Here is an 18,702-nt window from a genome sequence, read left to right as displayed (position 1 = left end):
CAAAACCTGGACCGAAGGTGGGTGGCCAGATTTGATTGTTGAAGAGAAATGCCAGGTGATATACAATATACCTACAAAGAGGATAAAAATAATCCAGGAATCAGTGCCTAGGATTCTCTAGAGTTAGCACCTAGAGTAACAATTAAGAAAGAGAACTCAATAGTTTCTTGAAGGAATCAGCATCACAAAGGTGCTTGCAATCCTTGAAAGAAGTAAAGAAAACCCTTATTGAAGTAATAACAGTTAGGGTGGTGAACTGGCTAGAATCCTTGGACCTGTTTGATGATGTTTCTACGGATACGTTGCTGAATAGCTAGAGGAGGTGGCTAATTCTGCTCCTGCTCGCTCTTCTGTTTGTCCTGTGTAGTCACCACCAGCCTGTGGCTTTACAAAGTTAAATTTTGATGGTAGTAGTGAGGGCAATCCAGGACCGTCAGGTGTAGGAGGGGCCTTTAGAGATGAGGATGGGAAGGTACTTACAATTCAGGTCCCATTGGGGTTGAGGATTCTCTTAAAGCTGAGATTTATGCTGTACTGGAGGGTATAAGGAAGACTAGGAACTGATACAAAAGTTAGCCGTTGAAGGGGACTCAAACCTGGTGTTAAGCTGCTGACAGAAGGAAAGTGGACTGTGGAAATTTGCTAATGAAAGGAGGGAGATTAAATGGCTGACTAGAGAGCTGGAAATCCAATTTCAGTGGGTTGAGAACAGCAAATGCATTTGCATATGTTTTGGCAAAGCAGGGGTGGGAAGGGATCAAATGTTTTGGGCTGTTTTGTAAGTTTTTTCTTTGTTGTCCTCTTGGAGAGAGTTAAGCCTTTTTATCTCTCTCTGGAGTGTAGTAACTAAATTTTTTATTAATCTAATGGTTTCCTGTCATTGATCAAAAAAATCAACATCACAAAGGAATTTGTAACAATTCCAACATTAGACATAGAAACTCCAACTATACCTTTTTATGTGAAGAAAACCAAAGGCCTTGAATATAAGCATAGATTGGAAGGCTGGCTATGCCTCTTTCCCTTGCCTCCTACTTTAAAACCAAGAAAATGCCACTAAAACACCAAGGATGATTCAAATACTAGTAGTCATTTAGGACTGAAATAAAAAGTTGACTTTTTCGGTAGGAGACAAATCTGAGTTCTCTTAGGACAATGAACCACACCTACTAAGATAACATTTCACTTACTGAAATAACTACACAAGTCCTAAACCAATTAGGAAAACATACGACTACCATGATGAGGATAGCCAACTCCTAATTCAACTAGGAAAACCATATCTTAATGCAATTTGAAAAAATACCAAAGAGAAAAGAAAATAACTTTGAAAAATTACAGCAATAACCTACAACCACAATGTTGGGTTCTTCTTTTGGCTGTAAGTTTTCAGCTTCCTACCTCTATCACCAAGTGGTGATTGGATAGCTTTGTTTTTTTTTTTCTTTTGATAAATACCAAGTAATGATTGGATAGCTTTTGACTGGTCCAGATGGTCCTTGGGCTCCAAGACATCAGATCAGAAAACTGAGATGCTTGACTGTTTGACTGAATAAGTGAATAGTTCATCCAGATAGGTACCATCAGAAAATGATCTTGTGAACTCTCTTGCAAAAGGTTCATGGTTTTCTCTTGAGGAAGGATTTGCATGATGAACCTTGTACAGGCCCTGGCTTCTCAGGCTCAGCCCTAAGCTGTAGTTGCTTGTTTGATATTGCTGCCTGCTTAAGTCAACTTATAGTTGTATATCCTTCACCCTCATCTGCATGATTCTTTTCAAATGGGACCATTCTTCTTCTCTGATATAAAACTTATTTGATTATCAGCTAAAGATATAAAAGAAGACTGGAGTGAAGGTCATGGCTGTCAATGGACTCCAGAAGTCCGATACCCAATTCAACATCTTATCTGATTATCCCAATTTTGGATGTTAGCACTTGCAGATTAATAATTAAATAGGATGTGGATTTAACCCGTCAAATCTGATTAAATCCAAGTCCAATTGAAAATTATTATAAATATATACAGTATAATCATGTGTATATATATACTAAAGTTTATAACTAATAAATTCAATAATTCATAACAAGGGAGAGACTGTGCTAAAAAAGAGAGAGAATGAGGACAATATCACCCATAGAACTAGAGCAGGATGGGCAAAATGGAGGGATGCATCCAGAGTGTTATGTGATAGGAGAATACAACTTAGATTAAAAGGAAGTTTTATGGCGTCAAAAAAAAATTATAAAGCTGTTGTAAGGTCAGCCATAATGTACGGTGTGGAGTCTTGGCCAGTAAAGAAACATGTCCTAAATATGAGTGTGGCAGAAATGTAAATGCTGAGATGGATAAGTAAAGAAAATAAAAACTAGAAATGATGGCTAAGAATGAAGCCATTCAAAGGAACCTAGGAGTAGCTCAAATAGGTGATAAAATGAGAGAAACTATATTAAAATGGTTTGTCCCATGCATAGAAGACCACTGACGGCACCTGTAAAAAGAAGTGGTCTGTTGCATGTTGAAGGGACTAGAAGGGCTAGGGATAGACCAAAAAGGGCAAGAGTGGAAGTACAAAGAAATTATTTAAGCACACTTTTCAAAAATTGATATGACTTTAAACAGAATAGAATGGTGAAACAGGATTCATGTAGCCCATCCCATGTAGTTGGGATAAGGCTTGGATGATAATGATGATGATATTTTGTATTTATATTTATACATTTAATATACATGTATAAGTTAAAAGAAATTAGTTTTTTATTACTTTTTAAAAGTTTGTCATTTTGAGCACAATAGGCGGAGGTTGATTAAATCTGAATCCTACATATCAGATTCCAGATTGGATTTGGATCCAAAGATTTGATAACCAGATCTGATTTGGTTGTAGCTAAATCTGATCCAAATCCAATCCAATTGCAGCCCTGCTGAAGGTCAGCCCCATTTGCAAGCTACACACAACTGAATGCTAAAAGAAAGGTTGCCTGGGTCAAACTGTAGGAAGTAGTTGAAATCCAACATAGCTTTCAATCCTGTAGTACTTTATCCAATCCAATCAATTTTATGGTCCAAATCCAGTCTATTTCAAGTGTCAGAACACAGTTTAAGATGAATAAAAAGGACAAGACAGTAAAGAAAAGGGTAATAAAGGATCCACAGCTACCAAGCCTTGTTTTCCTTTCCCACAAGGCCAGATTCAACCTTGGCATCCTAACTTCTGTTGTGGTTTCTGCAGTTTCAGAGGTCAGATTAATGAATGTCGGATTCCAGGAGAAACATATTAAGATATCCATTAAATTTGTTTTTGTAATCACATCATAGTTGTCAAGGCGACGCCTAGGCGACAAGGTGCCCTTTGAGGCTCGCCTCACCTAATCGCCAAGCAGTTTTGTACTATGTATTGTAAAATACTTTTTTATTCTTTATTTTTGACATTATAATTATAAAATAGGCACTATTAAATTAAAATATTCATTTTGTGTGTTTAAATACTAAATTGTTTTTATTCTTTTCTTATTTGTTGGGATTTAACCAATACAAACATTGCTAAATGCTGAATTGAACCCTCAAAGACACTTTAAAATCTGAACCAATAAGCAAGGAAGAACTTAAAGTTTTGCCTAATCAACACATTTTCTACAACTACTACTAAGGGTTCAGCCCCTATATTTTTTGAATTTTCTTTTCCTTCTCATAAATATGTTCATTTTCTATACTTTAACATGAACTCTATACTTTTCTTATGAAAATTATGAATAATTATTAAGGAAATATGGCTATGGTACCTAGGGAACTACCCCAGGATCTATGTTTTCTATATAAAAAAACCCATCGCATAGGCGACAAGGCGCCCCCCTGACGCCCAGCCTCACCTTGGCGCCTTGAAAACTATGAATCACATGTATAAGCAAAAAAAGGAATTCCAATAAGGGTGCAAGTCAGGGCAGGTTAGCTTGGGTTGAGGCCAATCCTATCCCAGCCCAAGTTGTTGAACTATCAGGCAGGGTTCAGCTTGTGTTAGCCCAATTTCTTCACCTTTTTTTCTCAATTTAAGAAAAAAAATGCTACTTTCCTAGACTTATGATTAGCCAATTAGGGTCAACTAGAGTTTTTTTTTTTTTTGAGTGGGTGGTTGGTTGAAACTTTAGATGAGGAAAAGTTTACAGTGCTTTAGGAGTATTCCACTCATGTTGCGGGGTGGGGGGGCATAGCCTTTAAACTTAAAAATACATACATAAATATTTATATATACAAATATGAAAAGACAACGTAGGTTGGGCTGGATCAACTTTCCTAATGCATTACAATAACCCAACCTGAAGTTAAGACACGTTTGCATTTTTCAACCATAATCCCCAACACCAACTTTTCAGCAAAGGTCAGGCTAACCCAGCCCAAGTTACACCCCTGGACTCCAAGGAGCAATTGGTGGTACAGAACTCATGACAAATTAAGCCATGTCCCCAGAATTGACTTCTAAATGATAATACTAAAATGACTTGCAAGGTCTGAGCAACTCCAATAACTTACAGGCTTCAACACCTTGCAAGATAAAAAGATCAGGAGAGAAGCTTGAAGGCATTGTTTGAATGCGTATCAGTGAAGGTATCTCATTGGGTGAAAACCTTAGAGGCCTTTAATTTGTATTCAGTCAATGATATATTGAGAAACTTGAAGAAATAGCAGACTGTTCAGTGGCCAAGAAAATATAACACAAAAAACGGTTACCTCCATAGGAAAGCTATATAAAATTAAATTTTGATGGAAGCAGAATGTGTAACCCAGGGGAACCAGGAGTAGGGAGTTTTTAGGAACAAGTCTTGTAATAGCAATGCTCTCGGGGCCGATTGAAATAGGGGACTCATTGGGAGCAGAAATGATGGCTGTCACGGAAGGTTTGAAGAGAACAAAAGAAATGAATATACAGAAGTTGATAACAGAAAGGGATTCAAATGGTCTAATCAGATGGCTGATGAATTACAAAGAAGCTCTTTGGATGTACAGGAATGAAATCAAAAAGATTAGATGGATGATGAGTAGGATGGAAATCGTAGTGCAGTGGGTTCAGAGATCAGCTAACCATAGGCTGATACTTTAAATAAACGAGTTATGAGGGATAATACGTTCTAGGCGAAGTTGAAATTATATAAATGGGGAGAGGTCTGACCTCTCTAAAATAAGATTGTAATTCAGAATGCAAATTCGTATATTCTGTTTCTAACATTAATGCAAATATCTTAAGTGTATGAACTAAAACCCAACCGGGAAAGTAAAGAATGTTTGACCCAAAATGTTGCTACAGCCAAACTTGAGAATAAGAAACTCAGTGTATTGTTCTATCAAATGTATAACAAAAATGAAAAACCTTCTAAAAAAATCCATAATAACAGATCCTAAATCACTAGATGAATAAAAACAAAGCCATCCAACTAAACTGAAAAACATCTTAAGAGAGACAATAAATCATACCATTTCCGGGTTAGCCTGGGCACCATTTTCAATCAGCATTACAAGACTCCTGCATGTAGCACAGAAACCTTTGTTTCCTCTAACAGAAAAGAACTCAGCTAAATTGATGCAATTCTTGCATAAAGAAAATGTACATGTATAGCACATATAAATGGAAGAAGCCTTTTCACACTTGCTACATATATGCCAACCTGCAGGAATGACAATCACAAAAGGCAGCAGTTATGCCAGCAAACAAAAGAGTTTTAGGAAATCCAAAGACCAAACCATATTAACAAGCACTGAAACCAATGTCTATAAGTAGCAGGAAATTAGCAATCAAAAAAAAATAGCAGGATATTCAAAAACCACATTTCAAAACAGTAAGCTCAGCTTACATGGCTAATTAGACGAAAATTAGCAATAATTCCATTAGCTCAAAAGAAAGAAAATCAGTGAAAACATGCAACTTACAGGAAGTTAGCAGATTGGAAAAGGAACTATATCTCACTTGGAGGAAGAATTACTTTCATTAAGTCCATTCTTTCTAATTTACCTATCACCATTTATTAATTTTCAGGATGCCACAAGGGGTAATTAGAAAGGTGGAGACGATTATGAGAGACATTTTATGGATGCCAGGGGAAGGGCTGGGGATTAGGAGGGTGGCTAAGAAGAACAAGGCATTACTAGGGAAATGGTTGCAGAGATTCCCAAGTGATAGAGAAATTGTAGCACAAGTTGGTGGCAAGCAATCATGGGGTAGAGGATAATGGCTGGGATGCCAGAGTATCAACAAAGGCAGCATTAGCATCTCCTTGGAAGGCTATTCACAGTATGCTTCCTTCATTCCTCCTCAGGCTTGATGTGTGTTAAAGTGATAGAATCTGTTTCAGTATGGTTGGCGGAGACTTCTCTTAGAGATCATTTCCCTTCTTTAACCTTTCCTCCTTCAAGAATGAGCTAGTTTCTAGGTTTTTTTCCCTAGTTCCTCCCCCTTTGGGTTTAATTGCAATTTAGTTTTCTGAAGGGGAATTTGAGAGTCATAGCTTGATAACATTATTAATTACTTTTATATGAGCTGGAGGGAATTTTTGTGGAACCCTCAAAGCCAACAAGAGGGTTCAGATTCCTAGTCCTTGACCTTCTGGTTCTTTTTCTTGAGCCTCATTCTTTAAGGCTCTTTCTTCCCATCGTGGCCCATCCCAGTCCTTTTCTGTTAAAGAGGTATGGTTAAACCAATTCCTCCAAGGGTTCAAATTTTTTGCTGGACATATTACCAAAAAAAAAAAGAAAAAAAGAGAGAGATGCTATTGGTGCCTATACCTTAATTGATGTGTTCTTTATAATGCTTGTGCTTATACCCTAATTGATGCATTCTTTACAATGCTTGTGATGAGGTGTGGTCTGAACTAGTTCCTGCAAGGGTTCATTTGTTGTTGGTAATTGGGAATTTTTTTTATCTATTTGGCTGCAGGAAGGCAACTCCAACTTGTGTGACAGATACATTCTCTCTTGGACCTTTAGGGTAAACCATAAGAAGAGAAAGAGCATTATGCAAGTGTACAAGGGCAACAATCTTATGGACAATTTGGAGAAAAGGAATGCAAGAATCTTTAAAGAACAAAATAGAACCAAGCAGCCATTAATTGAATTCATAAAGATTAAAGTGGTGTTCTGGATAAAATCATTGGAGATCTTTAAGCCTTTCTCTATCAATGACATTGTAAGAGAATGGGAGGTGGTGGCTGACTGGCAGTGGCAGTTTCAGCATTTACAATAATCAAGGAATTGAGAAGGTGGGAACCCAAAGAGGATATTTTGACAGCATAAATTTGATGGAAGTAGTTATGGAAATCCAGGACCCTTGGGGGTGAGAGGACAGAGGAGATATAAGGAATGAAGAAGGGATTGTGAGGGATAAGGGCTTGCGAAAGCAATATTTTCAGGGCCAAGTGGTGAAGGAGACTACAATGACTGAAATGTCAGTGTGTTAGAGGGGGTTCAGCAAGCTAGTGTGATGAATATTGGTAAAGGTACTAGTTAGTTGGCTGAAGAATGGGGAAAACACTGTTTGCAGTTATGAAAATGAGACGAAATGGTTTAGATGGTTGATCAGAAATATGCAGGTGAAAAGGTAAAACGACCAGGTAGGCGTGCCTAGCATGTAACTTGATTCAAGCACAATATGATCATTGTAATCCATTGCCAAAAAAGTTCAGGGAATCACCAGCTTCTTCCATTTTTTTCTCATCTATCATTGGTAATAGTCATTCCAAAACATCATGAATTGTCCCTCGTAGGGATTGTTAACCAGATAACACCAATTAATAGAACAACTGTACATGAAAAAAATCAAAAGAAAATACTGCATCTCGAGGTTCAAAATATCAACACAGCCTGATATGCTGATGGAATAACAGAAGACCCCTAGTTGAGAGATGGAGGATTAAGGCATTGATTGGGAGACACTGGGGAAGACTCAAGTCCAAGTTTTGGAAAAAAAAATTTTGAAGAGGGAGAGATTAAGGAAGCGGCCTTTTCTATGAACAAATCAAAAGCACCAGGACCCGATGGTTTCACAAAGACGTTCTATCAAGACTGTTGGGACATAATTAAAGGAGATCTGCTCAGAGTGTTCAATGAATTCTATAGAAGAGGGGTGATAAGTCCGGGTATGAACTCAATATTTTTAGCGCTGATCCAAAAAAAGAACAATGCCAACCAGCCAAAAAATTTCAGACCAATTACAAGGTGATAGCAAAGGTGTTGTCTCTAAGGACTAAGAAGGTGACCCCTCCATTTGTTTCTCGATCTCAAGGGGCCTTTATACAGGATAGACAGATTATTGATAAAATCTTAATTGCCAATGAATGTATGGAGGCTCAAAAGAGATTAAAGAGGAAAGGAGTGGCTATCAAACATGATTGGAAAAAGCCTATGATTTAGTAGATTGGAACTTCTTGATCGATATTATTAGGAGGTGTGGCTTTGGAAATTTGTGGTGTAAATGGATTAAGGGATGTTAACAAACTAGTCACTATTCAGTAATGGTTAATGGGACAGTGTATGATTTCTTTGAAGGATTCAGTGGGCTTAGGCAGGGTGACCCCCTTTCTCCCTTTCTATTTACTTTCATTGCTGAAGCCCTAAGTAAATTGATTTCGAGAGCAAATTGTTTGCAGCTATTCAAGGGTTAGTCAATTGGGAGGAATAATATTTTGGTCACTCACTTACAGTTTGCATATGATATACTTATTTTTTGTGATGGAGAAAATAGGGAGGGAGTGGAAAATGAGGCTGGTTGTGAAACTCTTTGAGAGGATGTCTAACTTGAGGATTAATTGGTCAAAGAACTTATTGGTTGCAAAAGTTTTATCCTTGTTGCATCCAACAAATTTACAATTATTGCACCCATGACAGCCAAAGTTTACAATTCTAATTAAGTTTCCGATGTTTCAGGACTTAATTATGATTTTGACCAAGTTTCAAATTTTTGACCAGGACATTGCTAATTCAGAAATCAAATTCAAGTTCATCAATCCCATGCCTTTCAAAACATTGCGGCAAACAGTGTAGCTCATCATTCTCGCCAGAACAGGGGTCAACAGGACACTTCTGCATGGGGAGTGCGTGGACCTGGTTTGAATTGTAGCTCTGCTTTTATTTTTTATCAAGTTTGGTGAACATAATGATACTCTCTCATTCATAGATGCCTGCATTCTTGATAATCTGGTGCTTTAATTGCTATACAGTCAACACCTTTTCATTGTTGCTACTCTTTTAATAAAATATGTATTCATTTGATGTTTCTATTGCATTTAAACAAAGATGTTTTCCGAGAAGTATACTACAGATCCCGATTGCCAAGTCTGGCTAAATTTTACTTGTAAAAGGCTGTAACTGGATCATGCATGGCTCGGGAAAAATGAGACAATTGGCATGAAGTGATTAAAAACCATATTGGATAATTGTATGTCTGACATACGATCACATCAGAACCTAAGAAGGTCCTAGAAACTTAATTTTCACTTTAAATTTGAAGTCTAAACTACAAATTGAGTCTGTAGTTTTGCTCGCTTTGCTTGCTCACCCCGACTTTGGGTCTTTGACAAGATCCCCCTTCCAGCTAGTGGTGCAATGCATCTTCATTCTTCTTAACATAAAAAAAAATTTTTATGAATAATAATAAGTTTATTGATTCAGAAGCAAATTAGAGTGAGTTCATACAACATCTCAACGAGAGGCGCAAGCTGCAGCCCCTCCTTGAAACTTACAAGTAAACTAGGAAAGAAAAACAAGAATCACAACTGAGCCCAAAATAATTCTTCCCTATTTACCCCTTGCTTAGCTAACACATCTGACAAGGTATTTGCTGATCTCCCCACCCACTGTACAGTGACCAACATATTCCTTGTCAACCAACTAAATTTTTTCATTTCATTCTTGTATCGCCACATAGCCTCTTCAGAATTTTTCAACCAACCCACCACCACTTTGGAATCCCCCTCGATTATTAGGTGTTGTACCCCCAGCTGGTTTGCAAATTGGACCCCTTGTACAGCTGCTAAAAGTTCTGCCCTGATGAAATTCTCAATTCCCAAAGGACCTTAGTAGAGCAACAAAATCTCTCCCTTCACATTTCTCAAAGCACCCCCCTCTCCGAATAATCCTGGATTACCCTAGCTGCTTCCGTCAAAGTTCAACTTAATTGAGCCTTCGGGTGGAGGAGACCAGCTTGTAATTGATTTGGCCTTTAAAGATGAACACCTTGCTACTGCTGACCAATTTCTCCAAATGTCATTAAAGGAGAATTGATGAAAGATTTCCAAAGTCTTCAGCCAATGTATTGCCCTGTTTAACACACAGTCTATCAAATCTTGGTTGTCCATTTCCTTATCTTGAAAAATTCTGAGATTCCTTTCTTCCCAAAGAGTCCAAGTCAAGGCAGCACGAGCACATCTCCACATAATTCTCCCTATTTTTGTAGGCCAAAAAAAGGTAGAATGGTTGAAGAGCATGTGAACTTCTGCTAGTAGACTCCAACTACCCCCAAACAACGAAAGTAGCCAAGCCCAAAGGTTTGCAGAAAAGGGACAAGATACTAATAGATGGTAACAATCCTCACCATGAGCTCTACAAAAGATACACCAATTAGGAGAAATACAGAGAAAATCTTCTCTTTTGTAGGTTGTCTAAAGTGTACTTTCCCATGGAAAACTTCTCAACAAAAAGCCATAATTTTTGGGGGAACTGGCTTACACCAAATTTCTTTTGACGGAAAGGGTTGGTGAGTAGGAAATTGAGAGATGGACTTGAAAAAAAAAGCACAAATGAAGGTTCCATTGGGTCTAGGAGTCCAAACCCTCTTATCTGGCTTGGAGGGATCCAAACAAACCTGATTAAGACACCCAAGCAACAAAGAAAGAGACTCAATTTCAGCATCCCCAAGTCCTCTACGAAACCCAAAATCCAAAGTAGGATCTAAGGGTGTTCCCAAAGGTGAGACAAATTTTGAGACCACCTCTTTTTTGTACAAAGAAATAGAAAAAAAGCGAAGGAAACAAATCCTTTAACAGTGAGTCTCCTACACAAATATCCTCCCAAAAAAGGATAGAGTTGCCAAAGCAAACTTCATACCTAATAAAATTGAGGAATTGAAGAAGGGTGTTGTGAATAGCCTTCCAAGGTGCTGCTAGGTTAGCTTGTCTCGATACACCAGCATCCCATCCATTCTCTGACCTCCCATGAATGCTTCCCACCACCTCATGCCACAATCTCTCTCTTTCCAAAGGCCATCTCCACAACCATTTCCCTAACAGAGCTTGATTCTTTCTAGTTACCCTCCCAATTCCCAAACCCCCCTCTTCTTTACTTTTGTAGACAATTTCCCAATTAACCAAGTCATCCTTTCTCTCTTGTCCCGGCTCCCATAAGAAGTCTCTCATCAACTTCTCCAGCTTCCTAGCTTCACTAACTAGTATCCTAAAGACAAACAAATAATAGGTAGGTAAGTTAGCCAAGGTAGCTCTTATTAGGGTAATTCTTCCTCCTAAAGAGATATAGTTCCTCTTCCATGAGACTAATCTCTTCTCAAACTTTTCTAACACTGGGTCCAAAATCTACTCTCCCTAGGATTTGCCCCTAAAGGAAGCCCTAAATATGACATAGGCCAAACAAAGGTGGAACACTTAAGACACTCTGCAATAGCCTCGACCTCCCCTACCTCCAAATTTATACCTGCTACGCAACTCATTTCCAGATTTATTCTCAAAATAAAGACACTTTCAAATCCTTTTATTAGCTCCTTTAGGTTTGCTACCTTTTCACTAAGACCTCCTTCACAAAAAATCATTAGGTCGTCTGCAAACTGAAGGTGGGTGACGGGGACTTGGTGTCTCCCTATTCTCCAACCCATAATGTCATCTTCATTGTCAGCCTTAGTAATGATCCTACTAATCACATCAGCTACTAAGGTAAAAAGGAAGGGTGAAAGTGGATCCCCTTGCCTGACACCCCTGCAAGCTGGAAAAAAATCCCTCACCGTACCATTTACCAGAATAGAGTAGTGACAAGTACTGATACACCCAAAAATCCAACTACACCACTTGTCCCCAAATCCACCATTTCGCATAACCTCTAATAGAAACTCCCAGTCCACCAAATCATAGGCCTTTTCAAGATCCAATTCACAAATGAATCATTTCCTAGTAGACCTTTTCATTTCCTCCACACACTCATTCGCAATTAAGATCTGATCTGTTATTTGTTGCCCTTGAATGAAAGCCCCCTGAGTTTCACTAATGATGGTAGGGAGGACTATTTTGAACCTCAATGAGAGCACTTTAGCCGTAATTTTATAGATGCTTGTCGCCAGACTAATAGGCCTAAAATCTTTTGGGTGGTTAGCATCATTCTTCTCAGGTAGCAAGGCCAAAAAGGTGGCATTAATTCCAGGGCTTATAGTGTGATTGTCTGCAAATTCCTTAAAGACTTCAGCTAGATCCTCTTTCAACACCTCCCAACAGTCTTGATAAAAACCCATTGTAAAGCCATCTGGACCCGGAGCCTTGGATCTATCCATTAGAATGACAGCTTTCTTAATCTCTTCTTCCTCAAAATCCCTTTCCAGCCACCTTGCCAACCCTTCATCAATTCTTGGCCAATCCACCCTTTCCATGATTGTTCTCTCACTCAAAGGCCTTCTATAAATCGATTTGAAGTGGTCCACAAATTTTCTGGCTATGTCATCCTGGTTGGTAATCACCTCCTCTCCTATCTCTAGCTTGGTCACAAAATTCTTTCTTCGTCTCCCATTTTGCCAAATCATGGAAGAATCTAGTGTTCCCATCGCCTTCCTTAATCCACTTGTGTCTAGATTTTTGTCTCCAACTAATTTCTTCCCTCAATAACACTTCTTCCAACTCCTTTTTTAATTGCCTCCTTAACACTCTGTCCTCCTTGGTCAGCCCATTGTGAGATTCCTTTACATCCAAATTCTCTATTCGAGAGATTAGGCCCAATTTTTGCTCCTCAATTCTACCAAACTGATCTCTATTCCACTCTTTTATTTTGGCTCTCAACCTTTTTAATTTCTTATGGAACTTGATCCCCTTCCATCTTACTCCCCTCTCCTCCTCACCCCACTACTCCTTCACTTTTTTCACAAAATCTGGATGGGTAAGCCACATATTTTCGAATCTAAAAGGTTTGGGTCCTATAGGAAAAGACTCAGTTCCTATTTGGATAGGACAGTGACCGAAGGTGACCCTGGGTAATGCCCTAGCAACCAAGTTTTCCAAACTATTCTCCCAGGCAAGGTTAAAAATGAATCTATCCAACTTCGAGCATAAAGGGGTTTCCTGAAGGTTGGACCAAGTGTAACTGGCTTGCAACAGAGGTATTTCCTTTTGTTCACAATCTTCAATAAAACCATTAAATTTCCTCATGCTTGTTGAGATTACCTTTTGGGGATTACTGGTTTCATCAGAGAATCTAATGACGTTAAAATCCCCGCCCAGGCACCAAGGATCATTCCATTGCCCCTTTATTGCATATAGTTCCTCCCACATCTCATTCCTCTCTCTATAGGAATTAGGGCCATAAACATTGGTTAAGACTCATACACACCCATTTTCTACATTCTTGCACTTAATAGAAACTGAGAGTCTGCCTATCAATTCTTCCACTACTTCCACTACATCCTCCCTCCATAGTGTTACAATCCCCCCCCCCCCCGAGGCTCCCCAAGAAAGAGACGAACTCCAACCTAAACCTCTAGACCTCCAAAAACTCCTAACCCATCTCCCATCTAATTCCATCAGTTTGGATTCTTGTAACAACACAATATCAGGTTTTTCCCTTCGGAGTAGGTCTTTGGTCGCTCTTCTCTTCCTTGCACTCCCTAACCCTCTTACATTCCAGCTAATAATTTTCATCGATACAAAATAACAAAGGAACCCAATAAGAGGCCATATTCTCCTCATTTTAGGCCCTTCCTCCTATCCCCTTTGAATTCTAAATCCCCCTCAATGTCTGAAATTAGCCTTTCCACTTCAGATCTTTTTTCTTATTTGTTCCTCTTCCCCCCCCCCTTCCCAATTTCTCCATCCTTTCCTGCCAATGTTTGAGAGAGAATTTTACCCTTCTCACACTTATTTTGGCTATAGCATCTTTCTACGAGTCCTTCCTTTTTATTTTGTTCCTCCATCATCGTACAGATCAACTCCCAAATTCTATCCACCTCCCCCTTACTACTTCCTTCCAACACCCTCTCTCCTCCTTCCACTATCACCCTCTCTCTTGCATCAGAAACTCCTGGATGGGAAGCTGGGATATCTGTTACAGGCATAGCAAACAAGTCAGTACCTAAAACAGAATTGACACCCATACCTGAAAGAACGGGGGTAGGACTAGAATCACTGGAAATGACTTGCTGACAGTCGACAAATGGTTTTAAAGCCTTTCCCCTTTTTGGACAAGGTTGTGAAGTAGACATGGTGAAAGAATCACTTCCTGACGACCTACCCACTTGGAAAACCTTTCTCTATGTTTCTGACACTAGAATACCTGCATCCATCCTCACGGCCAATTATCGTCCCTCTCCACCAACATCTTGTAATTCATTAGACTCAGGGTCAGCTCCCTAGACGAAGGGAGGAGTTTTCACAGCTTTAGAACCAATTTCTTCACCATTCCTAGTCTTCCCGCCACCTGCCTCTTCAGTCTCTTCGTCTAAAAACAACAACTCTGTATACAAACTTTTTGTTTCAAGAAGATCATTGTTGCTTTTCGGAGACAAACTTCCCAGACCTAGCGTTTCGTCTCTATCAGAATCATCATTGCTGTTTTGTTCACTCAACCAATCTTCAAGCCTTGTTCTGTTCTCATCACTAGGCTTCAGGTATCTCGGGTTGCACCTATCTGGTGAGAGACAGTTCGCCAGGTTGGAAGGGACCCACTGTAGATTTTTTTTCTAAATAAAGAAAAATGAGGTCTTCCTTCCTCTTCCTCCTCCTCATCCCCCTCCTCTTAAGGAGGCTTATGCATGTTGCATTCTGACTTCTGAACTATGCCTCACACCTCCAGGTAGTAGAACGCCTCGCATAACACCTCCATGTTAACATTGTGTTTGCCGTTCCTGGGACCCAACTGGACAATGTAATCAGGTCACCAGCTCAGATCTAGATTATCTAACCAATGACCTGAAAATCCATAGTGCTTCTTTACCCGACTGTAGCTAGTTTATAACAATTTTATAGTCCCTTTCAACAATAAACTCTCTCCGTCCAACATAGCTTAGGCAGGAAGTACACCTTTAAGTAGAGCCAGAACATCAGGTCTTACAAAATTATCAACACTTACCATCCTTGAGAAGCTAAGAAGGATGTTGCAATTGCCAATCTCTAATCAGTGGGTCAGGTTAAATGGTAAAACTGCACAGACCTGACCTTATGGGGTTAGTGTCAGATCATCCATAATCAGGTTTATAACCCTTCCTTATCTAGCCAGGTTGGGTTGGGTTTAGGTTGAGGCAAACCCAACCTGTTGACATCACTACAAAAAACTCCCTTAGATGAAGTATCAAAACAATGATAAACAATACAAGTGTTTCAATACCTTGCATGAACGAAAAAATGCTAGACTCAACTTGGAAACAGTAGTTATTTCCTTTTTGCTGTTAATCAGGAAGAAAAAAAGGCATGGAAACTGTACTTCATCCTTTTTATTAATAAAGTTTTATTATATTCTGAGTTTCTGATTATAAAAATTTAGGATACCCAACAAATAGGCGACTAAAGGATCCTTACCATTTATAAGTCAATGAGAAAAAAAATAGTGTCCTTGTTTATTCCCATCTGTCAAAAGCTCGGTCTTTAAAGAAGCATATACGAGATTGAACCTAGCCACCCAGAATAACTCAAGCCACACAGATAAAATCACCAGGAATAAGAAATGAACCAATAATATCAACAACGTAGTAGGAACTTCAGAAGTTAGCAGTAAAATAGATTAGATTTAGTCAATGTCTAATATTGAGATCCATGACCCAGAAGATTTGAAGTAATACATGATCAGGAAGGTGCTTTAAATTTTCAAAATGGCTTGTGGATAGGATGCAAACAACCTTAAAGATAGACTTTGGTCTGAATTGAAAGCTATTAAGAGAATAAACTCTGTGTTTTGCCTAAACTACCTTCTCATGCAATTATCTTCACTTACATATGAACATGGTAGAAAGAAAGATGCCTTTGTTTTTCCATTACAAACATGTTCCAAAGAAGACTCCACAGAAGAAAAGGTTGGAGCCCTGTTGGTTGGTCCCAGTACAGTCAAGTAGCACGAGAATACTAGATCACATCAATAACTGTTGAAGGAGATTCAAGAAATGCAATATTGCGGTGTCAAAGTTTGGGGAGGAGTCCATGGATAATCTATTAGAGAAATCACATCTCAGCTGAATGACCAGATGAGATGAATATCGAGGAAACTAAAACCCATCACTGAAGGAATAGCTAAATCAGGGGATGAGAGGTTCTAATTGAACAGTAGGCAACATTATGCCTGAGCAACTTTTTGGTTGGGCTGTCTGTCTGTAAACTCAATTAAAAAAACAACATTATTTTATCAGCAACTCAAAAATAAAACAATATTGCTTACAACTAATCAAAAAGTGGGGCAATCTTCTTCAAATAATCAAGCATTCAATTTTCTTCTAAAACCAAAATGGCGTCTTCCTTCTCTGCCTCTCCCGCTCACTACTCATTGAACACCACCAAATAACATATCTAGCCTTAAGCCAAGGGCAGAAAAACTTGCATTAACACCTGCAGCAGTTTTGCCCCCAGTGATCTGAATATTCATCCCACCTGGTTATGCCACAAGTTACCAGCTCTCTTATTTGCATAAACTGCAGTAGAGTTACCAGAAGAATGGCAACTATATCTCAAAGGCCTGGCACAAATTCGCACGTGAATCAAAGCTTATACCCACAAGCGAGAGCACAAACAAGCAACAAAGTGCCACGGATTCTATAAATCTGAAAGTATAAATTCAGATCATTTCACAATTCCCCTACAGAGAGAACGCACAATCCAACAAGTTACTTGTAGGCAAATAATTGCCTAAGAGACCTTAGAGAGTTTTCAGACCCCTGGCAGAGTTAGGCATTTCCAAGGTAACCACACTCACACCCATATATACATTTGCAAGGGGTTACTCCATGGACCAGTTCGCCAATGACAAACAGTGTGCTGGGCGATATCGCAAATAATAACAACCAGTTCCTTGAAGTGGTTTCTCTATAATTTTCCCACAATATATTTTGTCTTTCTAATGCACCTCCTGACATTTACAGGAAAGCACAAAAAGATCAAATAAGATTAATGGATATATAAGGAATTTTTCCATTAATTGAAAGGAACCACGAATTGTTTTATGTAAAAGGAACCAAGAATTCGTACTAGCATATGTTTGAACTAAGTTATATGGTATGCAAGAGAGTTTCTACTACAAGCCAATTCGTTATGTGGTTGGTGAAGCAACTAGAGAAGAATACGAGTTTTGTTGTCATAAACGCAAAATGTGATATGTGAGGCCTATGTCCAATCAATATTTTCGTTTACATTGCTCGAGCTCTCCCTAGTTTACAATATACGAACGTACAGGACCCACATTACAAATTTACAATATGAGAACCACCATAAAAACCACACTATCAGTCACCAAAAAGAAAACATTTGACAGGGCAGGCCAGAAGAATAAGAATAAGATGAGCGATAAAATGCAAGAAGTTCAACAAAATAGGAAGTTAAAGTGAAACAGTGCCACTCACCGCAATTCCAGCGACCCTTAGAACGGAAAAATGCCTCATCCCGGTTAACACAAGCAGGGTGATACGCTTTAGGGCAGCCCCTAACAACCGCCAAAACACTTTCTTAGGAATAAGCAAGGAAAGAGAAGGGGAAATTATTACAAAAACCAGAAACAATAAATAAAGGTGAAATCAATAAAAGTAAGTCAAAATAAATAAATAAATTGAAAAAGAATAACACGAAAAAGAGGAGACCTCACCGGCGATCGCAAAGCACGAGGTTCCCGCCATCAAAACAAATGAAACACACATCCTCTTCATTCTTCTTCGATGAATATCTGGGCTGAACCTTCGCCTGCCGTCCTCGCTTGCGCTTCCCGCCACTTTTGGTAGCCTCTGTAACCTCGGTCTCCTCTGCGTCCATCTCCATCTCGACCTCCGCCTCTTCCATCGGCGTAGCTTCTTCTCCAGCCACAGCAGCCCCTTCCCCGACCATAGCTGACTCATCTTCAGCCATATCAGTTCCTTCCCCAGCCACATCAGCCCCTTCAGTAACAACGGGCGACCCCCCGACAAGTTGCGAATCGTCCATCTCTGGAATAACCCCGCATTGTTGAACATTTGGGAACTCCTCAAGCTCCTCAAACTTGTCGTGGTTCGAATGCTCGATTTCCAGAGAAGGCCTGTAAACGCCCGCACATTCCTCCTCTTCTTCCATGGCAAAGTAGAAACCCTAAATTAGAGCAACCAAAGAAACCCTAAATTCACAGTCCTGCTACTAATTCAATTTTTCGCTACTTGGCAGCGCGAGAAGAAGAAAATGATACGATAGTCGTTTTTTTGGTTCCGTAAGCACAGACGAACCAAAGCGGGGACGGGACGCGCCAGACCGTCCCCCGATAAGGAAAAAAGGGTACGCATAAAGATCAGGCCTCCTTTGGTTC

At 39.3% G+C, this 18,702-nt stretch overlaps 1 protein-coding gene across 1 annotated transcript in view; it reads right to left on the bottom strand.

Moving 5' to 3' along the window:
• LOC148851222 (zinc finger CCCH domain-containing protein 44) overlaps positions 1-18,702 on the bottom strand; it is a 42,222-nt gene extending 23,520 nt beyond the window's left edge. The window contains exons 1-3 of the mRNA XM_088947059.1: positions 18,019-18,702; positions 17,780-17,859; positions 5,467-5,657 (exon numbers count right to left, since the gene is read on the bottom strand). Of these exons, the coding sequence (XP_088803185.1) occupies positions 5,467-5,657; positions 17,780-17,859; positions 18,019-18,476 (729 nt within the window). The 5' untranslated portion in view covers positions 18,477-18,702. The remainder of the gene's footprint in view (positions 1-5,466; positions 5,658-17,779; positions 17,860-18,018) is intronic.

The sequence above is a fragment of the Nelumbo lutea genome, chromosome 5 (genome assembly GCF_056320005.1).
Source record: "Nelumbo lutea isolate HS-2025 chromosome 5, American lotus-T2T, whole genome shotgun sequence".
Lineage (NCBI taxonomy): Eukaryota > Viridiplantae > Streptophyta > Magnoliopsida > Proteales > Nelumbonaceae > Nelumbo > Nelumbo lutea.
The sequence above is the reverse complement of the archived record's forward strand: the minus strand, read 5'-3'. Positions and strand labels throughout refer to the sequence as shown.